The following is a 24,270-nucleotide window of genomic DNA, read 5'->3' as shown; positions in this document are numbered from 1 at the left end:
AAAGCCAAAACAATCTCTGTTACCTTAAATTATACGCTTATCTCTGTAAAGCTGCTTTGAAACAATCTACATTGTTAAAAGCGCTATATAAATGAAGATGACTTGACTTGACATTTAAAAATAATAATAATAATAATAAAGTGCACAAATAAATACTGCAATATTCCATGAAAAATAAGAATAGTCCATTTTGATGTCATGGTGACTTGAAGAACTTAATGGCAATGCTGTGATAGCTGTTGGCCCCAAGCATTAAAGGGATAGTTCACCCAAAACTGAGAATTATCCCATGATCCCAAACACAATCTGAGTTATATTACAAAATATCCTGGCTCTTCCAAGCTTTATAATGGGAGCGAATGGAGGATGAGATTTTGAAACCCAAAAAGTGCATCCATCCATCATAAAAGTAATCCATACGACTCCAGGGTGTTAATGAAGGCCTTCTGAAGCCAAGCATTTCTGTAAGAAACATCCATATTTATTACTTTATAATCACTGTCTTCGTGAAGACAAAGTCTTTTCAGGTGAGAATTGTTTGCCCGTTCCACCAGATTTGGCACTTGTGTATCTGCTGTTGGTTCTGGAGTGTAATAAAACTAATGATCGTTGTGACGGAAGTGAATCAGTCAAAACTAACTTTAGCTGGACAATAACTTTATCCTAGAGCTGCTATAAAGCCAAAACAATCTCTGTTACTTTAATTTCCTATTATCAACGTAAAGCCGCTTTGGAACAATCTATATTGTTAAAAGCGCTATATAAATGAAGATGACTTGACTTGACAAGTGTGTTCATAGGGACAGTGACCATTAAACCAAGTGCTTTCCAATCTTCAACCTGTGTCTCTAAAATGCTGGTCGTCACTGACCAGTTACGCTCATTCTTGCATCTAACCAACACGAGTTACGAGCTGTGGAATCACATGTCCAACGTGCAGGAATCAGGTTTGCTGAAGCTCATGCCTTCACTCTTAGCTCTCCATCACAGTTCAGCTCAATCCTCTTCCACTGCAGAAGATCCACCATCTGTTTCGCCTCGATATAAATGTCCACATTTCCCCTCCTCTACCCAGGGAATGAGCTATGAGGGTTGGATACTCACATGCATGGTTAGGTCTTGACAGCCACGCCACACTAGGAGCTGTTTCCACCGATGTCTTCAAACTGGCTCTCATCTCCTGTTTGCTCATTATCTCCAGTCTTTCAGACCCCAAACTAAACTAAGGTCTCCTGTGCTGAATATTTATCCATGACTCCTGTGGCCCAACATTGCTATTCTTCTCTAAGTTGGTTCAGAAGAACTTCCATTTCAAGAAGCTACACTTACTGTCTTTTGTGTATAGGGATAGACTGAGTACATTTGGGACATGTGTACAGTTGTAACACCTTGAATAACTTGTGTGCACGCCGTGATTTTTGCTCCGCACATGCGTATTAGTGTTCTCTTCGATCGATCGTGGGAAATTTGAAAGACGTGCGTCCCTCAGCTCCGAAGATATCGGCAAACGTTTTTTTCCAAGGTAAGATTTTCACTTCACCATGTCCCTTCCACATAATAGCTAATCATCCTTTCATGACTGTTAAACTTAACTTAAACCGATGCTAACATTATTCTGTGCTCTAAAAACTGACTTATTTCATGACATTGTGCATGGTCACTCAACAATCTAGAGAAATGATAGGGCAGCGGGGTACGGTTGAGACATGATGTTGTAACTGTCCCAGGTTGGTGTCCTCTATTGCATATGCCAACACTGGGAGTGACTGAACTATTATTTATATTTACTATCTAATTTTGGTCTGATGAGAAATTTTGCCTTGTAAAGCAAACCGAACCAAGAAGAAATGGCAAGAAACTGTAACAACTGCACCTGTGATTCATGATATGCATGTAGCATTTATGTTTTATTAATAGATTGTTGACACAACTGTTATACAGTCTTCAGTCGAATTTCCTTTTCCCAATATCAGATACAGCAGAGCGATACAGGGTAAACCGTGTGCTTGAAATGTTACAAAAGGGGAGCGAGGAAAGATTTTGAGATTCTTGAAATGTTTTCAAATACTTTACACCAAAAAAAATAAAAATAAAAATCTCTCTCTACAACACAAAAATTGAACAAGTGTAAAAACTTTTTTTTCAAACAATGCAGCATTTACAATTCAGGAACAAATCTGGCATAATTTTAGTACAAAGTGTGTTTTGTTCATTGCTTATTCACATTCCACTAATGACTGTAATAAATGGGTAGAGATCATCGTATTAATCATCATTAGATGGACATCACCAGTCTCTGCCACAGCTGGTAAAGGTGCAGTAAGCGATTTCTGAGTAACGCCACAACACACTTGTAGCCAATCAGCAGTAGGGGGCGTGTCATGACAGGGGAGGAGTTAGAGTGAACTGATCAGCAGTAGGGGCGTGTCCACTCGTGATGGGGGAGGAGCTAGAGTGAGCATATCAGCAGTAGGGGGTGTGTCATGACAGGGGAGGAGTTAGAGTGAGCTAATCAGCAGTAGGGGCGTGTCCACTCGTGATGGGGGAGGAGCTAGAGTAGCATATCAGCAGTAGAGGGCGTGTTCACTCATGATGGGGGAGGAGTTCGAGTGACCCAATCAGCAGTAGGGGCGTGTCCAATTATGATGGGGAGGAGTTAGAGTGAGAATAGGCTTGTTCGACTTGAACCGGCGCTGCACAAACCGATCGGTGAATGACATCAAAGTACCGCGGGAGCGAGTAGACGGCCCCTTATGCTTTTGAACTGCTCTCGCGGTACTTTGACGTCATTCACCGATCGGTCTGTGCAGCGCCGGTTCAAGTCGAACAAGCCTATTATCAGCAGTAGGGGCATGTCCACTCATGATGGGGAGGAGTTAGAGTGAGCCAATCAGCAGTAGGGGGCGTGTCCACTCATGATGGGGAGGAGAGAGAGTAAGTTCAGCTATGATAAAGACGCATCCACTCATTAATTGTATGTTCGTGCATTTTGGGGCCAGAGCAATAAAGGGAGGGGTGTGTGTTTGTTTGGCTTGATTTCAAATATCAAGTGTTTAAATCACTTACTGCACCCTTAAATGCGCTGATGTTGTGCCACAGCTTTTAAGTTCACTATTGAAATAAGAACTGTTTTATACACTCATTGGAGGACCAACTTTGGACTGGGTTTAGTGAACTAATCTTATAACAAAACAATATATTTTTAGCTTTCCAATTAATAATTCAAAAACATACATTGAAATACTGATAAGACAAGTTCACTTGAAACCTTTACAATTCTCATTTGAAGTATATGTTTATGAAAAATGTATAAATCAGAAACAAAATAAAAAAAAGAGAAACTATTTATAATTAGGACAAATTAAATAGTTTAAGAACAAGAAAAGCGCCTTTTAAAAATGAAATGACACCATTATTAACAGTCATCAACAACAAATGAAAAGAGGTCAGTGAATATCCAGTGTCTGAAGAGAAACTACAATCAAGTTGTAAACATTTCAAACAAATTCATTAGACAGACAGCTAACCTTGGCATCAAGTCTTTCGACTATTCACATTATTTCAAACATACAAACCCACATACTGCACACACACACACACACACACACACTATGGTTATAGTTTATGACTGGACAGACAATAATTTGAAATTATTACAACTAAAACTGAAATAACCGAGACATTTGTAAATGGTTGCTATTGTGCTATGATTACGGGTGCAAAACCCTCAGAAGAGTGAGGAAGAACGTCAGCGGTCGCCGAAGAGGTCCAGCGTACGAGATTTATGCTACTGATGTCCTAAACGGGCTCATTTCACATCAACTCGATGTCAGAATGTCCTTCCACAGCTCTCTTCTCTCTTCAATACAATCCTGTACCACAACAAAGCAAGTGCACTCAGTGAACTGGACCGACCAGCATCGCATTAAGCCACTGAATTAAACCCTTTTCACCACCAGGACAACTAGGATTGCAGACCCAGAAAAACCACCACTAGACTTTAAAGACTTCCCTTCAACTCCTATCAAAATCTCCTTCAATGGTAAAAGTGGTGGTCGACTAACCACTAAACCCCATCAACATTAGAACATTTTAGCAAACGTGTTTATGAAAACGAATCTGACAGTGCCTGCGTTTGTGAGAATTCCCAACATGAGCGTGTAATATTGGCTGATTTCAACTACTTTGATCAATTTAAGACATTTTGTTTAGCAGTTTAAAGAACTAAAAACTATGAATATGAGATTTTTCCACTAAACAAACGTCGAATGGCCCCGTCCATGACCAAGAAAACATCTACATTCGGTTTAGTTCACATCACGAAAACCTAAGACTCCCAGTATTTTAAGATCATTAATGTGTGACATGCTCATGCAAATAATTCAACCAACTCTATATAACAGCATATCCAAACACTGCAGAACCAAAGGGCCACAAAACATCATCATCATGAACACTTCTGACAGCTTTCTCTTTAAACATCACCTACTTCAAGACACAATAGTAAAGAGTAGTTGCATTCAATAAACCTGACGTTAGGAAATGAGAATCTCATGCAAAGTATTCTTTAAATACAAGACAAACTTTCATTTGCAAACTATTCTTTGACTTTTCTCTCATCTCACACATCCCCAGACTGTATTCTTTATCTGAACACTAAAACGGCTGGTAAAATGCAAATCAGATTTCATTCAATGTTGTCATTAATGTGCTGAAATAAAAAAACAGTGATAGTGGTTGCAGGACGAGTTCAGTCGGGTAAGAAAAGGTAGAAAACTGGATGATTGTGCAGGTTATCTGATGCTGGAGAGAGAGTTTTGATTAATGTTATATGTGCCGTTGCTGGTCACACAGTCCTGCTGAAGGGCTTGGAAGTAAGAGGCTTGCACAGGTTTATGACACTGCAGCACACGCTGGGCGTCTTCAGTCTTAAACCACTCCCTTTTCCTGCCTGTGAACAAAACACAACACAAATTCTGCATTCATTGTGTCTGGAATGAGACGACGACTTTGAGACTGTGCTCAGAGCCGTTCATGGCCACTAATGTGTTTCCATGGCAATGCATGTCACCGCAAAAATGTATCGATGAATAAATAAAGCATGCGCACCAGGTCACACTGGCAAAAACTAAATTGCAAACAGTTATATCTAAATTAGTGCTGTCAATCGATTAAAAAAGATAACTAGATTAATCACACTTTTTTTTCTGGGATTAATCACAAGTTTTTAATATATTTAATAATGTAATTTCACAGTTAATCTCCAAATTAATGTAGAAAAAAACTTAAAGACATTAAATACTTGATTAATGGCATCGTTTTATGAATGAAGGCCAGTCTCTGATATTAATACAGCTATTTATGTCTCATGGAAATTATTTTTCATTATTAATTATAGCCATTCAACATTACAAGTGCAAGTGAAAGCTATCTTCTTTTTTCTTCTTTTTTTAATACATTTATTAGGCTTTAAAAAAAATATAACAGCTTTTAATTTAAGTAAATTTCAAACAATCCTCACATAAACCCATAATAAATGTCATATTTACCTGTGCCCTGCCAACCTAACAGGTAGAGAATACAGAAATTGAATAAAGTTATCAAACAGTCACATAAACTATAAATGATATTTAGATTAATCCTTATTAAAGCTACAAAAGTTCTTTAGTGAAGAGCTGCGAGTAATTTTCTCTGTTAGCTTTATTCTTTGATTAGCATTAATGACAGACAGCATTAGTGGCTGCCGTCCCTTTAAGACCTGCTGACAGAGACGCGGATCTCACACACGTCACATTTTCTCCTTATGCTCATTTAAGACTATTTAAGACTTTATTTAAGACTGCTCTTATGAGGATACTCGACAAAACAGGCATTTTGGCATAATTGTGTGTTATTGTTCGTTCAAGTGTGTGTGTGTGTGTGTGTGTGTGTGTGTGTGTGTGTGTGTGCGCGCGTGTGTGTATCAGGACGTTCTCTCTTTCTTGTTGCGGTTGAATAGTTTAAAAGCATTTGCATGAAGAAGAACGTGATCATGTAATATAGCACTAGGCAAAGGATGACAGAAAAAACGGATGCTGCATTAATTGCATTAAACATTTTTGATGCATTAAACTGGAAAAAATGTATCACATGCATTAAAGGATTAGTTCACTTCAGAATGAAAATTTCCTGATAATTTCCTCACCCCCACGTCATCCAAGATGTTCATGTCTGTCTTTCTTCAGTCGAAAAGAAATGAAGGTTTTTGAGGAAAACATTCCAGGATTGTTCTCCATATATTGACTTCAATGGAGTTCAACGGGTTGAAGGTCCAAATGTCAGTTTCAGTGCAGCTTCAAAGTCTCGACCCAATCCCAGCCGAGGAATAAGAGTCTTATCAAGACAAACCAGCGTCATTTTATATAAAAATAAACATTTATATACTTTTTAACCACAAATGCTCATCTTGCACCATCTTGAAAGATCACGCGTGCTCCGGTTCAGAAATGTAGGCCGAAAAACTCCATCTCATTTTCTCCTTCAACTCCAACGTTGTTTTACCCTTTTTTTGTAAAAGGCGTTTGCGTTCGCTTTGTAAACACTAGGTTGGTTCTTCCGCCTACATCACGCCTGACATTTCAATGTGATCACGTAATGTGTGGCGCATCACAGCTGGTGTAAGATGAGCATTTGTGGTTAAAAAGTATATAAATGTTTATTTTTATAGAAAATGTCCGATAGTTTGTCTTGATGAGACCCTTGTTCCTCGTCTGGGATCGTGTCGAGACTTTGAAGCTGCACTGAAACTCACATTTGGACTTTCCCCCCGTTGGACCCCATTGAAGTCACTATATGGAGAAAAATCCTGGAATGTTTTCCTCAAAAACCTTCTTTTCGACGGAAGAAAGACAGACATGAACATCTTGGATGACGTGGGAGAGAGGAAATTATCAGGAAATTTTAATTCTGAAGTGAACTAATCCTTTAAAGTTGACAGCACTAATCTAAACTCAACCTAAATAAGGTTGCTGCCACTTTCTAACTAAATTATATAACTACAGTTTTGACAAACAAGAACAGATTTTTGGGATTCTACTAACCATAACTCATAATTATATGGTGATTCAGTAAACACATCATAACTGTGGCACAAGCTAACCTACTTTCTTTTCTCAAAATCTTACCAATATTCACGGAGTCCTCCCAGTCCTCCATAACCTCCGTTACGATGAGAACATAGACGTACGTTCTGTGCTTTCGGTCTCGGTTCTGTGAAGAAAAACAACTCATTTCAGCACAAGTTACCGCATAATAAATGTACAAGTGTTTTAGCGACAAATTAAAATGAGGGCTTCATTAATGTTTGATAATCAATTAATCAGGTCATTAATTGTTTGATTAATCAGATGAAAAAAACAATAATTACAAATTATTAAAAGAAATCTAACATTTTAATTTAAAAACAAAAAACAATTAGATTTTTTTAATGCCACATCCTGCCCAATGATGTCCTTCAAACAATGTGCAATTTGAAGGCAATGCAAGTATAGTGAATGTATGAATGTAGGCCATGCTATACATCATGTAAAAAAGGTGTTACAAAAACTATACATTCAAAATCAAAAAATCAATTACTAATTGCTTACCAATTTAAAGCAGACTTAAAATAACTAAATAAAAACTGATAAACAAAAGAAAAGCTAGACTAAATGTTAACGAGGAGCACATATATCGATCGAAACAGTTATCATATTACGTTTATACTCAATTACAATAGCACTTTTACTGTTACTGCCATCATATAAATAATTGTTTTACGTGTAGAATTTGAAACCTACATTTAATGTCTAACAAGAAATATTTGTCAGAGTACAAATAACTGTGACTTTCTATACAAAGAAATCAGATCTGAGCATTAAATCGGAGCTGAGCACGTCTCTCAGATGTTTCGTCACTACTGTGAATAACTACACATAGGCCGTTTAAGACGCTTTACGTTTAATCCCGTTCCCATATATGGGGCACTAAATTATTTTCATTCTAATAAAAAGATCTATTGTTTTGGGGCAAGAAAATAAAAGTTCTCCATGTGTATTCCTGCAGTTTATTTTTTATTACTGTTTAAAGTCGGCAATAGTTCTTTCCTCGCGTAATCATAGTTTGACATTCGTCACGTGCTTCCCGCTAGACCAATAGGTGGCCACTTTTTTGGGACGACATGTAAACATTAGTCCAAGATGTCTGCGCCCTTGTTAATATCGAGTAGATATTGGCCAGACCTCCTTCAAAAGTCTTTTAAACAATGCTACATGCAGCTAACGTCCATAAAGAAAGAAGACACAAAGGATTTTACACCCACAAGGTGGGATACATTCAGACACTGCGTCAAACGGTGGCTTGGCTTGCAAGGTAGCAGAAACATACAAACATTGTCTAGAAATCGAGTTTGACAATGTTCCCGAAGACGCTGGGTTTCACTCCACTTGCTACAGGCGTTTCATTGACAAAAAGCGATTGGATGCGGCCGAGAAACGGCGACACAGCGTCCTGAAGATCAAGATCAAGGCCAGTCTGTGCCATCGGGTGGTAACATTAGTGCCGCTACAGTTGAATGTCCAACAAAGAAAGTTAGGCCCAGGACCGGCCTGCCAGTAGCTTGTGCTGGTCCTGTGCTTCATGCCTTGTGCTAGCCTAGAAATCTAGATGCACCCTAGCGGCAGCAAATGTAATTTGCAGCCAGGGTCGTCAAACAACTCTCCATTGGCTTGCGAGGTGGAAAAACCGAACTCTAGTCAGGCTAATCACATCGTGTAAAGAGTCGGTGGGCGGGCTTTAAATAATGACGGCAGAGCTGCGACAGTTCAGCGTTAATTCCCTGCTACTTGAAAACAAAGAAGAGCTGCTGCTGCTGGCGAACAGCGGCCTTTCCAATCGGCTTTGGCCGCGACTCTGGAGGACTTGGAGTTGAAGGATTAGTTCACCCAAAAATGAAAATTCTTTCAGTAATTACTCACCCTCATGTTGTTCCAACCCCGTAAGACTTTCGTTCATCTTCGGAACACAAATTAAGATATTTTTGATGAAATCTGAGAGCTGGATCACTCCTCCTGCAGGCTTATGGACACCTTAACTTGCTGGCCCAGAAAATGTATTAAATACATTGTTAATATAGTCCCAGTGACTCCAGTGGCTCAATCTTAAGTTTATAAAGCGACGAGAATACTTTTTGTGCGCAAAAACAAACAAAAATAACGACTTTATTCCACTTTTCATTTCCTTCTCTCTGGGCCTCGAGTCTTTTCACGTAGTGTAATAGCGTAGCGCGTCTGTGTTGCACGTCACCACGTATCACACATGACCAGAGTCGCCCAATAGTGAGCCTACGTGGTGATGTGTAACACAGACGCGCTACGCAAAAACACTACGTGAAAAGACTCGAAGTCCAGAGAGAAGGAAATGAAAAGTGGAATAAAGTCGTTATTTTTGTTTGTTTTTGCCTTGTCTTTAATACACTTTCTGGGCCAGCAAGTTAAGGTGTCCATAAGCCTGCAGGAGGAGTGATCCAGCTCTCAGATTTCATCAAAAATATCTTAATTTGTGTTCCGAAGATGAACGAAGGTCTTACAGCGTTGGAACAACATGAGGGTGAGTAATTACTGACAGAATTTTCATTTTTGGGTGAACTAACACTTTAAGCTTTTCTTTGAGAAAAGAGCAAAGAACGGCACTGAAGTCATTCTTAAAAAAGGAAGATGTGTTCGGAGTTTTGCCGACCGGATACGGCAAGTTTAATCTATCAACTAATGTAAGCTCCGCTGGTGGGAAAGCGCTCTGGTTGGTTGTAGCGCTATCTTATTGTGTGCAGAGGGAATTTGAAAGACAAGCGTTTATCCCGCCCCTCGGATTGAGCCGTGCCAACGGTGTGTTCCCAGACCCAATATCTTGATGTGGGTCTGGCTTGTCAGACTAGCCTAATAATTTGTAAGAAAACGGCGTACATTACTGTGGGAGGCAAACGGCAGATGGACCATCTTTCACAGCCAGAAATGTCAGCAGGTAGGTAAAAACAAAACACACACACACACACACGTTTGAACTTGAAGTTTTATGCCCTTATGCTGGGTACCATGGCTAACTTTCAATTACATCATTTATTTAATGTTTATTTTACAGTCAGATTTGCATTGTTTTGCATACAGCTACAGCCAGGACACTCAATATTGTTCAACCATTAACAGTTTTTGCTCAGTGGTTTTTATTTGTTTTAATTCGTTTCATTCAGGATTTTTTTTTTTTTTTTTTTTTTACAGGCCAGTTGCTGAAAGCTGCTGAGATGAAGGAAGACACTAGCATTCTTGTGCATATTCGAGACAAAGACCAAGTGTCTCTGGTGTCTGTCCAAGTCCTGTTATAGACCGTACACCAAGTTCTTGACAAAGTCCAGAGCAACAGTTACTGGGACCTCAGAAGAACAGTGAGTTATTATATTTCACTATTAAATAATAATTAATAATTCCCTCACATTTTCACATTTCAAAAGCAAAGCATTGACCATATTGTCAATTTGTCTGTAAACACAGTCTCTAGACTGCACAACTAGTGCAACCGTAATTTCTTTCTGAAGAATAATAATAAATTACAAAAAAAATCTCAAATCACTTTGTCAGCTTACTATTTATACTACATTTAAAATTGAAGCCATTTGTGCAATAGTTATGGCACAAAGTAATACATCTTTTCTGTTTTTAATATGTTTTCTTTTCAGAAATGAGCCAACCTTCGATGCCAGCAACAAGGTCTTCTGTGAGAGGATCATCCGCCATAGAATAATTGTAAACCAAGAGGACAGCTAAGAAGGATCTTTTTAAAAACATGAAGATCTTGATGTTTCAAACTACAAGTAATTTAAATACCACGAGTGTCTTTGTAAAGTCCATAGATGTTAATATTCGGGCTCCAAGATTTTTTTTTCACGCAAAAATGGAATTAATAATAATTATAATCATATTGTATAACGTGTAGAATCTGTTAACAGTTTATTTTAACTAAAAATCTGTGATCATCTTTCGCTCTATCTTTTTGATTCAGGCAGGATAAATTGAAGAGGAGGTTGGCCCGTGATTTCCCCCAGCTGGTGTTTCACTCCCCCAAGAAGCACAACATCAGTGAGATGGTTTTGTTGAGACACTGTCTGCAGATAAGCTGATGATAGCCAGGCAGACAACAGAGTCAACTGAGGTAACGAGCCAAAATGACGGTGAAAACAGGGCTAGTGCAAAAGCTGGTTCACAAACACCAACTTCAGCAAAACTGCAGAGGACACAAGGACACTTTACAGTGCGGCATTAATATTAAAGATGCTTCTACGTGACTCTCCCGGCATGACGTGCCCGTGGCCACCCACGCCAGATGATTTAAATGTGAGCGAAGCAAAATCTGTCATGCCAATTGAACCGTACAATCTGATTTCCTGGATTATTGGTGCAACTGAGAAACCAACACTGGCCCATTATGTTGACATTCCAGATGATTTGAACCTAAAAGTGATATCTATCTGTCAAGACATTGTGTTTCTTGCATCTAAGGGCCAGAGGAAGACCCCTAATCATTGCGTCTTGGTCTAACGGTTCGCCATTTAACTGCTTCCCTCTAATATAGTCCTTAATATACAAGTCAATATCTGCCTAGGAAATCGCCTAGTGTTAATCTGCATCACTATTTGTACTTGTTGTGAATACGCAGGCCACAAGTAGTAATTAGGTGTTTTTTTTTTTATATATATATATATATATATATATATATCACTTTTACTCAGGACATGCTAGCTGGCAACAAAAGATTCCATTCATTATGCTAAGCTAGGCTAGCGCCGACCCTGTCAAACTAAATGCATGCACTGAGACAAAAATGCATTTGCCCACCTATCTAAATGTAGGAAAGAAAGTGAATAAGCCCTATTTCCAAAACGGTGGAGTGTTCCTTTAAAGGCCAGTGGACGTCCAACGTCAAAGTGTCCATGGATTTCTCTCGATTGCTTGTGACCAGGCCATTGAGCAAACATGCAACAGAGATTCCAAGACGAAGGGTGGTTGGACAGGGTTAACACAGAATCGAGCTGCAGTGTATCGCTGGATATCGTCGCAACATGAAAGGGCTGCCATAGCAAGACGATGTGAGGCAATGGCAGGTAAAACTCCCCATATAAGGAAACGAAAAGACCTTGACAGCGCACGAATCCATGCTGATGAAAAGGCTGTGACCAGAATAATTTCCACCCTAGAGTCCATGCTGAATCCTTTTGACACACACCAAGATGGCATTGTGTGTCTTAGCTCTGGGACAGCAGCAGCTGAAGAAATCACGAGGGAAAAGGGTGGAAATGCTGTCAAAGAGTTTACGGACCAAAGACTGTTATCACCATCAGTTGACATGTTTGCTCCCATCAAAACACAAACACCGAAGACCTTTAGTGACCAAGCAAAGACAAAGAAGAAATCTGCAGCAGGCACGGAAGTGATTCTACGTGCCGACAAGAAACTATTCTCCAGATTGCTCGTCATAGATCAAAGTAGAAAGATAGACCTGCGGGAAATTCTGTCTCACTCCTTGGGAACTGTGTCATATCCTTTAGCCAGTGCTGATGGTTCACTTGCTAAAACAAACAAATCAGCTCTTATGGATTTATTGTCGGGTTGGGCCGATAGACGATGCCATCGTCCATCGCAATGGCTGACAGACATCACGATATTGAGTGATCCCGATACCCTCCATGTTCCCATAATGACGCGTCATGCTTGGCACATGATATGTATGCTGTATGACAGATGTAGCGCTTTTATTTCTAAATATTAACAAACTTGCTTACCACGTCATCAACTATCTTCTATTCCGATTCTCAAATACGTGTAAGTGAGTTTGTTTAGTCGTTTTAAAAACCTTTATAAATGATCTTGATCTGTAGCGGGAGATGGGCGCCGGCGCCGCCATGTTTGTTTGGGCTGCAGTTCAGAGATTCCTGTCTGTTGGATTTATTAATTCATCAGTTCCTCCCGAAATACATTAAAGTAAGTGGCCGGTGAACTGGGAGAAGAATAGAGCAATACACTGTATCTGATATGAATAAAACATGAATATCCAAATATATTTGAGTGGATTGTTATTGCTGCCTCCATAGACACCATTGTGTATTTTACAAACTATAAATGTATTGTTTTGCTATAAAGTTTATGTATTTAAATGTCTGAAACCTAAAATAAACATTATGTGGTTAAAAACACTGAATAGTTGTGATATATGAGCGCGTCCGTCTTTGGCTCAGCGCCAGCCAATAGCGCCAAAGCAGTTTGAGTCTGGCACGTCATTCGCTCCTCAGTGGTCAGCTGATGCAGAGCGTGCCAACATCGAGGTTGCTGATGAGATGAAGAGCGGAAAATGACAATGTTACGTTACCCCTTGCTTACATTGCACATGGAGACCTGTGTTACTGCGTGACTAATGGAGGGTTTACAAACTCTCAGTGCTGTTGAAGATCTGACATGTGATCATGAGGAATGTGACACCAGGGTGATTTTACATGCAGCACAGGAACATCAAACTGTAGTCATCAGAGCCCTGATGCTGATGTGGCAGTGATTGCTTTAAGTCTGCAGCCAGATTTGCCATGTAGGTTGTATTTTTTCACGGGAGTTGGCAACAAAAACAAGGATCATTGACTTAGCTAAGGTGTCGTCAGCTCTTGGCACAAGTGTGTGTATGGCACTTATTTGGATCCATCCCTTCTCAGGTTGTGACTCTACAAGTGCCTTTTATGGCAAAGGCAAAAGAAAGGCATTTTCTGTTGCTTGTGAGAAAGACGAATATCTGACTGTGTTTACAAATCTGGGTAGCAGTTTTAACCAAGACCAGTCTACCTTTGAGCTACTTTGCACATGTGTGCCCCCGAATGGCCAGTCATGTGCCGAAAATGTGACCGATGCAAGATACAAAGCATTCTGCACGGCGTCGTCAGCTTTGCCAGAACTATCCATGTCCCCCGACAAGTGACGCCCTGTACCCAACACTGCAAAAGGGCAAACTACCAAGCAGCCGTCATGAGACATCCTCTGAAAGGTATAATGTGTGGCCCTTCACCCGTCGGCAATGGATGGCACCTCGAGGATGGTGAGCTAACAGTGACCTGGATGACTAGAAGTCCTGCCCCTGAAAGTGTGTAGCACAGTCCACTAGCAGATGTGAGACTGGAAGGTGTTCCTGTGTGTCTGCAAGACTGTCTTGTACTGATTTATGTCAGTGCCAAAATTGTGAAAATGTTTCACAGGAAACAGAGGAAAGACCCACATGGTATGATGGCTCTGATAGTGACAGGGATGATACCGACGAGTAAATATGCGCTGTGTTATAGAGGTCGACCGATAGTGGACTTTACCGATACCGATATTTAGGTTTGACCGCACATGCCGATAACGATTATTCAACCGATATTTTTTTTTTTAAATGGATACTGGATTAAAAACAAACATAACACTCCGAGTAAAACAGTGCTGAACTGAAATGTGCTAAATAAAATACATAAATATGAATATATTAAAATGAGAAGTTCTACAGAATGAACTCAACAGAAAATAATTTAAACATTAAAATACTACAGGTAATTAGTGGTCGACCGATATATCACCAAGGCCTATATAACGGCCGATATTTGGCACTTTTAAAATATCGGCATCAGCCGATAAGTTTTTCTGATTGGCCAATGTGTTGGAAGCGGGACTTTTATTTTGACGGGCGGTGCTGAGAACACCAGCGCCTGATCACACAGCGCTCACTCACATTCTCCGTCTTCATTAGTTTACCATGTCTGTCAGTCATATATAATACAGAACTGGTAAACAAAAAGTAAATGGTATGCGAAAAAGTAAAGTGTTGCTTTTATATTATTTGTTACAGAATAGGCAAACAATTAGGTTAAAATACTTTCTCATTTACCGTCAACATTCAGCAAATGCGCATCTACATCATTTAAACAAATCTCTGAATATCTAATAAACATTTAATTTCACAAACCTTGCAGATTTAAAGGGATAGTTCGGCCAAAAATTATATTTAACCCATGATTTACTCACCCTCAAGCCGTACGAGATGCATATGTCAATCTTTTTTCAGACGAACACATTTTCAGTTATTTTAGAAAATGTCTTAGATCTTTCAGTTGTTATAATGTGAAGTTATGGGGTCCACCTCCTTCAAGTCCTAAAATGTGCATGCATCCTTCACAAAAGTAATCCATCCGGCTCCAGGGGGATAAACGAAGGCCTTCTGAGGGTAATCCGTGTGGTTTAGTCGTAAAAATATACATATTTAAAACTTTATAAACGAAAATAACTGGCTTCCGGTAGCGGTCGACGTGCGTTCACGGAGGTGGATGCTGGTGTATGACGTAGGACGTAGCGTAGGAAGCGTCGTGACGTAGAACGAACGTGACAGCGCAGCCAGAGAGCAGAGCAAAACAAAACTCTACGTTCGTTCTACGTCACGACGCTTCCTACGCTACGTCCTACACCAGCATCCATCTCCGTGAACGCGTTTAAGACATTTTCTAAAATAACTGAAAATGTGTTCGTCTGAAAAAAGATTGACATATACATCTCGAACGGCTTGAGGGTGAGTAATTCATGGGTTAAATATAATTTTTGGCCGAACTATCCCTTTAATGGAATCCAGCTGTGATATCTTGATCTTGATCTTGATATGATGTGTGTATTTGTAGCCTGCATAAATGTGTTAGTGACAATTGGTCCGTGAGAAGTGAGTGAATGCAAATAGAAGATCAGCTTCAGGAGACGCGATCGAAAAACTTTAAATCCTTCATTTTAAAATATGCTGTGCTATATCCAGTTGCCCACTGTGACATAATCATATTGTTTTCACTGTGTGCTGTATGTAATATTAGCATTGCCTAAAAAAAATATGATTTCCAGTGCGCACAATATTACCAGATTACTGAGTGCAATGTTACTGTTTACTTCCTTTTTATTCACATATTCATATATTTTTAAACAATTACTTTATTTGTGAAAAATACTATAATAGGATTGCCGATTCAAGAAGTTGCCATCTAAAAGTATAAGCATGTTTATTTTAAAGATTTGTTTTCTAATTTATTTAAAATGTATAAAATATTGATTAAAATAAATATAAAGTATATAATAAAAATATCGGCTTTATATCGGCCATCCTGCTCTATAAGATATCGGCATCGGCCATCAAAAAAACAATATCGGTCGACCACTACAGGTAATATTACAAATGTGTGTTTCTTTAGCTATAACCTAGAGACATATGTATATTTCATAGGTAACACTTTGCAAGTCCATTTGTTAACAAGGATGTATTTGCTAGCTTTCATTAACTATACACATTATGCAATATGCAATATACGTTTTTTTTTTTACTGCATGTATTAAGATTTGAGCAATACAATTGCACCTTTATCATTCATGTTAGTTCATAGTACATTAACCAAGGTAATAACAGATCAAATAAAAATTAAAACTCAATTTAAAATGTATTAGTACATTTTTTAATTAAACTATGAATAATACTTCTACAACATGTATTAACCTTAGTTAATATTAAAAATGTAATCTTATTGTGAAGTGTTACCATTTCATATAAATTCAAAGAGTCATGCTTAAAGATGGCCATTAAACTTACATAAATGTAGACCTACATTACATGTATAGTCTCTCACTTTAGAACACCTGATGATTATCTAATCAAAATAACTATGTATTGTAGTGATAAAAAAGAACTAAATCGAATGCGTTTCTGATTTATGTTTATGTTTCTGTCGGCTGCATGAACATATCAATGTTGAGAAAGCAATTACGTCACTTGCTTTAAATATTAAACTTCGTCGGCTAATGAATGCATAAAAGTGACCAGCTGGATATAAACTAATGCAAACAGAGGGGTAACAATTGTGACATAAAACATTTGGGTCAGGTTTGCGTGTGTTTTTGTCACATTGTTTTAACCGCTTGGGGTAGCCACTACTAATGTTATTCCTCTCAGACTGGACGGCAAACATACTTTGTGTTATAATTTAAGCTGATTTTGAGCTGTAAAGAATCTATTGTAGAATTGGCCATTTTTTGGCAGCTTTCAAAATTAGGGGGTCAGGGTAGCATTGAGTCATTTCAGCCAGCTTGGACAGAAGCATGCTTTTTTGTTTAGCTTTCTGTGATTACACAGTGCCTACTGAAAATGTTGATGTATAAAACGTCACAGTTTTGCTTAATTTATAACGTGTAGGCTAAGTTTAATTTAGCTTGATGCCAATCCGTGAAGTTGAAGCATATTTTCTACAAATGTGCCATATTTCATGGTCTACATTCACACTTGAGTATATAATGCACCAAAACGCATGTTTAGGCACATGTACAAATGTCAGTTTGAGAGATATTTTGTGTTGTTAAAATCAATATAAATAAAGTTACAAACAAAACCAACAGCATGAAATTTTAGTTTTTTTTCCAATTCACAATTACATACATTTATGGATCGTGACAAATGGTTTTGTCAATGCAAAAATTCATTTAAAAAGTAAAGCACAGGTGTGGGAACGAAAATCACTTTCTAGACACTTTTTCCCGGATGGATGTTTTCCGTTCAAATCACACAGACAGGACTAATCGATAATCAAATCTGTTGTTGATTATTTCCATTATCGATATCGAATTAAAATAAAAATCCATAATGCTGCAACATTATTATCGTCGTTTTTACTTCAAAAACTTCACTAAATATTACTACTAATCTCAAAACTTTATTCTTGTAAAATGCCTTCTGTGAGATTATTCTCAAAACATTACGACTTTATTCTCGACACCATTGACAGTGTCTTTATTGACTGTTGTTTACCATCAGAAAATGCTCACCTCAAAAACGCCGACCAGTCTTCCCAGTGTGCCCTTCACTCCAGCCTGTGGGAATGAACACAAGTGGAGTGAAACGCTGAACTCTGGACATTCACAACAGGGTTATAACAGTGACATTTAAGACCTTTTTTAAGACCTGAAAAAATTTAAATAATGTACAGGTGTGCAATAATGACAAAAAAATGATATCTCAATATTTTCAAAGATTTTGTTGATGACAATAATTAGATGATATTTTGCCATGTGTGTTTTTGTGTGGGTACAGTGGCTGGTTTAGGCCTGTTGTTGACGGCTGACTCATGAAGACATATTTTATAGAGTATTTTGAGACAGTTTTTTCATTATTGCATCTTTATTTAACCAGGTAGGTCAGTTGAGGACAAGTTCTCATAGGCACTTAAAATTCTAGACAAAAAGCCAATTCATTACCATCATTGTTATATTTTTAAGAAGTATAAATTGCTTAGTTGGGAAAGCCTCATAAAATACAGAAATGTCTGTTTAGTTTATCATGCACAGGTTAGCTCCTCCGCCTTTATTTGGCCTTATCAATCTTAAATCGAATGTAAACCGAGTTACAGGAGGTGCCGTTAGGAGGGACTGCACAATACCATTAAAAAAAACTGCATTTAGTCAGGCCGTGACTGGCCGTCTTTTCATTTACAGCATCACATCAATGGAACTCAGTACCACCATTAATTAGAGAGTCTCCATCCTATTACTCATTTAAGATTAATGTTAAGAAATGGCTTATTGAAAATCAACACTGTCAACACTGACGCGGGTCCCATCCACTAACAATAACTGTATCATCTATTATCATCTATTTTTAGATCTTATCGGTTTATTTTGTTTACTCGATTGGTTGTGATTTTAACACAGTCTAATTTTTTATCTTTTGTTTATTGTATAAAGAATTTTATTGTATTATAGCAGTTTACTATTTTAGGATGCCTAATAACATCTGGCAAGGGGACTGCCGATGAAAACTAGCCTGTGGCTAACTCGGGCACGCTTACATTTTATCTGAATGTTGATTAGTGTACATTGTCCCTTTTCAAATCAACGAAATAAAAAAAATTTTACAACTGCGACCTGGCCAAGACAAAACAAAGCAGTGCGACAAAAACAACAACACAGAGTTACACATGAGACATAAACACACGTACAGTCAATAACACAATAGAAACGTAAATGTAGTGCAAAATGCAGTGAGGTCAGGAAGATAGGACAATAAATAGGCCATACATAGTGGCGAATCAAATTTCAGATTAGCATAAACACTGGAATGATGGAATATGCAAATGATGATGTGCAAATAGAGATACTGGAGTGCAAAATAAGCGGAAGTAAAAAAATAAATAAGGGGATGAAATAGTCGGGTGGGCTATATAGAGGTGCAGTGATCGATGAGCAGCTTTGACGGCTGAGGCTTAAAGTGAGTGAAACCTCTAGCTTCAAGGATTTTTGCAGTTCGTCCAGTCATCAGCAGCAGAGAACTGGAAACTGGAGAAGAGCAGGTCGCAGTGGTGGGTAGTGTTTGGGGCTTTGGTAACTAAACGGACGGCACTGTGATAGACTACATCCAGTCTGCCAAGTAGAGTGTTGGAGGCCATTTTGTAAATGACGTCGCCAAAGTCAAAGATCGGTGGGATGGTAAGTTTTACAAGGGCAAGTTTGGCAGCATGAGTGAAGGAGGCTTTGTTGAGAAATAGGATGCCGATTCTAGATTTAATTTTGGATTGGAGGTGGTTAATGCGAGTCTGGAAGTTGAGTTTACACACACCTAGGTATTAGTAGGTGTCCACATATTCTGAGTCAGACCCGTCGAGAGTAGTGATGATAGTCCGGTGGGCGGCTGCGGGCAGCGTTCGATTGAAAAGCATGCATTTAGTCTTACTAGCAGTTAAGAGCAGTTGGAGGCCACAGAAGGAGTGTTGTAGGGCAATGAAACTTGTTTGAAGGTTAGTTAACACGGTGTTCAACGTTCACAGCAGTGACAGACATTTACTTATATTAAGGGGCAATGTTACTTAAAGTGATTTCCAGGGGTATTTTATCTATATAAGGGCTTTTTTTTCTAAACTTGTTAGATGTATGTATCTCCTTATATGTGACCCTGGACCACTTATGGTCTTATGGGTAATTTTTTTTTTTAGCATCTGAAAGCTGAATACATAATCTTTCCATTGATGTATGGTTTGTTAGGATAGGACAATATTTGGCCGAGATACAACTATATGAAAATCTGGAATCTGAGGGTGCAGAAAAATCGAACCATTCAGAAAATCTCCTTTAAAGTTGTCCATTTCTATTGGCAATAGTGCTGCATCCATTCACAAAAATACATGTTTTATATATTTACGGTAGGAAATTTACTAAATATCTTCATGGAACATGATCTTTACTTAATATCCTAATGATTTTTGGCATAAAAGGAAAATCTATGATTTTGACCCATACAATGTTTTGTTGGCTATTGCCACAAATATAACCGTGTGACTTGTGACTGGTTTTGTGATCTAGGGTCACATATGTCAAATTCTAACATTCAAACTAAATTATATTAAGTAATAACACCGTATAGGGCCGTTACCAATCAAATGAAATCATTATCAACAAAACCCATCTTTGCAGTGCAGAAGTGACATCAGTGTGGCATCAGAAGTGGCATTAATATATTTACACTGCATTTACAATTAGTCTGCATGAATTCAATTCAATATTTAAATATGAAATGATTTCTAATTTTTAATTAAAAGGCACTTTAAACATGAAACTGAAACTGCCAGTAGGTGGCGGCAAGTCACTGAAGTCAGTGAGTCGTTCATTCAACCGATTCGTTCACACGCCTGAATCATTCAGGAACAAAGCAAGTTGAATGGATCACTGAATCATTGATTAAATTGATTCGTTCAAAACACGGATTCAGTCAGTAAAAAAATAATAAAATTAATTTCTGTCTGTTGCTCAGAGACTTTCATTTTGAAAGCTTTGTTGGCGAAATAAATGAAGAACGATATTGTCTATTATGTAACTCACAATGCTAACTTATTGTTCATTTCACTATTGTATAAAATAAATATCGCATTTGCAATTTTGCATTTGAAAACGGCAATCTTGCTTGTGTAATATTGTATAACTACATCATATGATATAAGACAAAAACGCCCGTGTATCTTGAATTTTAGGGGAGCATATATATATGAACACATGAGTGACAAACTCGATCGTTCAAACATCGTTAAAGGAACACTCCGACTTTTTGGGACTTTAGCTTATTCACAGTATCCCCCAGAGTTAGATAAGTCCATACATACCTTTTTCATTTCTGTGCGTTCTGTAAGTGTTATTTGACGCACCCACCGCTAGCCTAGCTTAGCACAAAGACTGGATGTAAATGGATAATGGTAGCATACTAATCCCAATAAGTAACAAAATAATGCAAACATTTTCCTATTTACATGTTGTGATCTGTATAGTCACAGCGTGTACAAATAACAAGGCTATATGAGACAGAGACCATTTTTAATCGTATAAATACTGGGAACTATATTCTATACACAACATGTAAATAGGAAAATATTTGCATTATTTTTTCACTTATTGGGATTAGTATGCTACCATTATCCATTTACATCCAGTCTTTGTGCTAAGCTAGGCTAGCGGTGGGTGCGTCAAATAACACTTACAGAACGCACAGAAATGAAAAAGGTATGTATGGACTTATCTAACTCTGGGGGATACTGTGAATAAGCTAAATTCCCAAAAAGTCGGAGTGTTCCTTTAAACCATATAAAACAAATAATTACGCTATCATCAACCCATACGCACAAACAATGAACTTTCAATTGAACTCACATTTACCCATTTTCTTCACCTTCTCTCTCCCTTTCGCGTGCAGGAGACAGACGTGATACACCGTCGTAAAAGCCGTGAATTGTCACGTGAAAAAGCAAATCCACAAAGAACTAATAATAAAAATAATATGTATGCTAATTAGATCGTTTTAATGTGGTAAAGGATTTAAATATGTCTGTCGTCTATAAGATCTCTCATAAGTAAAAATAAGACTTTGAATTAAAAAAAAACTAATTTAATACATTTTAAGGCTTTTTAAGGATCCGCGGGAACCCAGGATAAAATCATGTAGGATTTTACAGATCACGAAACATCTTACTTAAACAGAAGACAGTTCTCAGAAGTAAAACCTCAAAAAGTCTATGTCTTTGGCAAAAAGAGCGCTCTTAGTTCATCTAAATCACAGTACCATATTAAAATATTTAACAAAAACAAAACAGATTTAGCCCTATATGTTCTCACTGTAGCAAACAAAAGAGCTTGTCACGTAAACCTAAGGTTATTTGTGTGTGTGTCTCTGACCAGTAACCCTCACATGTGGAACAATCCCTATTATTCGACTAAGCATGGAAAAGTGTGAACTGCATGACTAATGATGCAGACGTAAGAGTCAGGAAAACTGTAACAAAGGAATAGAGCATTAAAACGTTAATACTTACAGTAACGTTCACTTAGCACACATGAGTTAATGCATCATTAACTACCAGGAAGCAATGCTTTTACGGCATTTATTAATCTCTTTTGTATCTAATTAATTTCCGTTGTATAAATAAGCATTATGCATAATGAACAAACATGCATTACACATTACACAATTTTGTACAACCTGGCTTTTAAAGTCATTTAGTGCGACCCTTGAACCGATTCTCCTTGATTTCACATCTATTATCACAGTAATAAGCACAAGTAAGTGTTTTAAAGAAGGAAAGCCCACCTCTTCACACACCTCCCTGACAGCAGCGACACCGGGCTCCTCCTCCGGCTCCATCCCTCCTCCGGGAACGATCCAGCGGTCGGGATGACTGCTGCTGCTCACCAACAGCACCTGACACACACACACACACACACACACACACACACACACACGAGAGACATGCGGATCAATGATCTGCTCATCGCCACAACTGTATCACTCCCTCCTCCTATCCTAATTTAATGTGCTGAGACAACCTTAAAGTCAAGATGCAACTATTCATAACCCTTTTTACTTCTAACTTAAGCTGTGTGTCAGAGTTTCAGTGCTTTAGTCTAGGCTAACAAAATCACTGATACGGGATATAATGAGGGTGAATCATGGATAAATTAATACAACTGATAGTGACAACTGACAACAAACAGTGTGCTTGAACTCTGGAATATTTTAACATGGCAAATAAACATTATTTAACACTAAATGTTTCATATTCAAATATATTGAATACTACTAACTTACTAAAGCTTCTTTTGAGATTGTTACTACTGTGGTTTCCTGGTATTAGCCAACATGGTCAAAAAAATGTCTGTGGTCATCATTATAAACACTGCTATGGCAGCACTATGGTACAGTGAAGGTCTAAGATATTAATAAAACCAACTGTACTGGTAATAATCATGCACCAGTGTATAACGTTAATATGCATGAGATTAACCACATGCAGAATGATCTGGTTAAACCCACTTTTTAGCAACAATTTTAGGGGGATATCACAGTAATGTATGTGTTTACAGATAGTAGTAACAAAAACCGTATCATAGTGGCGGAAATTCTAGTAAGGTTATTCACGGTATGTTTCACAACAGAAAGACCTTATCGAAAACAAAACAGATAAGAGCAGATATGGTTCTGTGGTCGTACAATACACACATCCAACATATACACACGTACAACTCTACTTCTAACACACACACACACACACTGCTGGTTATATTTAGAGTTAATGTATTTGTTGAAGTAAGAATAAAGACGCAGTGATTGCTGGCGTGCGTCACCTCCTCCTCGCGCTCGCTCCTGAAGCACAGGCAGGCCGCGCGCTTTTTATAGCCGTCTCTGTCATACGTGCGCGTCTGGTTGGACTTGAGCTTTATCATCGCGCTGAACTGATGAAAGTCCTTAACTCCGGTCAGCTCTGCGCCTCTCAATGCAGTCCCGCAGCCACAAACCCCTCTAAAGGCCCTCTGCTAACGTGAATATTCCCTCCGTCGCTTCATTTTGTGAGTCTTGTGAGCTGGTGTCGTCGCACAGACGCCATTACTCTGAGCTCTGCGTAAACTGCGTAGCTCAGGCACAACCCCAAAGCGCGTTTCCTGTTTGTGAATATGAGGTTGCGCGGTAGAGGTGGAACTGGTTCAGAGCGCACTGACGTTTACGTGTTGATTAATACCTATTTTTTTTACAGTCTATGATTAATACACACTACCGTAATGTCACGGTTATTTTTCTATAATATTTTATTATTTTTTATTTATTTATTGTTATTGTATAAATGTGCCAGGAATATAATATATAACTCGACAG

General features: G+C 38.3%; 1 protein-coding gene across 3 annotated transcripts; it reads right to left on the bottom strand.

The window, feature by feature from the left end:
• Positions 1 to 1,879: 1,879 nt before the first annotated feature.
• Positions 1,880 to 24,061, bottom strand: nudt3a (nudix (nucleoside diphosphate linked moiety X)-type motif 3a). 3 transcript variants are annotated; one of them, XR_014031651.1, is made up of 6 exons: positions 23,745 to 24,061; positions 22,711 to 22,821; positions 17,916 to 17,960; positions 7,164 to 7,248; positions 2,829 to 4,951; positions 1,880 to 2,693 (listed from the first exon to the last, which is right to left on the bottom strand). XR_014031651.1 is itself a non-coding variant. In XM_081385868.1 (6 exons), exons 1-6 carry the CDS (start codon positions 23,841 to 23,843, stop codon positions 4,794 to 4,796), a joined length of 513 nt encoding a protein of 170 aa, XP_081241994.1. In that variant the 5' UTR covers positions 23,844 to 24,010; the 3' UTR covers positions 1,880 to 4,793. The 3 variants fall into 3 exon arrangements, 2 of the variants coding, with proteins under 2 accessions (XP_081241994.1, XP_081241995.1); XM_081385868.1 differs by adding an exon at positions 5,550 to 5,564 and having other exon boundaries at positions 1,880 to 4,951; positions 23,745 to 24,010; XM_081385869.1 differs by having other exon boundaries at positions 1,880 to 4,951.
• Positions 24,062 to 24,270: the final 209 nt, after the last annotated feature.

The sequence above is a fragment of the Scardinius erythrophthalmus genome, assembly GCF_964197995.2.
Source record: "Scardinius erythrophthalmus genome assembly, chromosome: 15".
Lineage (NCBI taxonomy): Eukaryota > Metazoa > Chordata > Actinopteri > Cypriniformes > Leuciscidae > Scardinius > Scardinius erythrophthalmus.
This window is presented reverse-complemented; position numbering and strand designations above follow the sequence as displayed.

Bases quoted from the DNA above. Each gene is read 5' to 3' on its own strand.
- nudt3a (XM_081385868.1), bottom strand. From the start codon at position 23,843: ATGATAAAGCTCAAGTCCAACCAGACGCGCACGTATGACAGAGACGGC. The intron at 22,822-23,744 runs GTGACGCACGCC...TGTGTGTGTCAG, and splicing joins GGAGCGAGCGCGAGGAGGAG to GTGCTGTTGGTGAGCAGCAG. The intron at 7,249-17,915 runs GTGAGCATTTTC...TTTTCTTCACAG, and splicing joins GACTGGTCGGCGTTTTTGAG to AACCGAGACCGAAAGCACAG.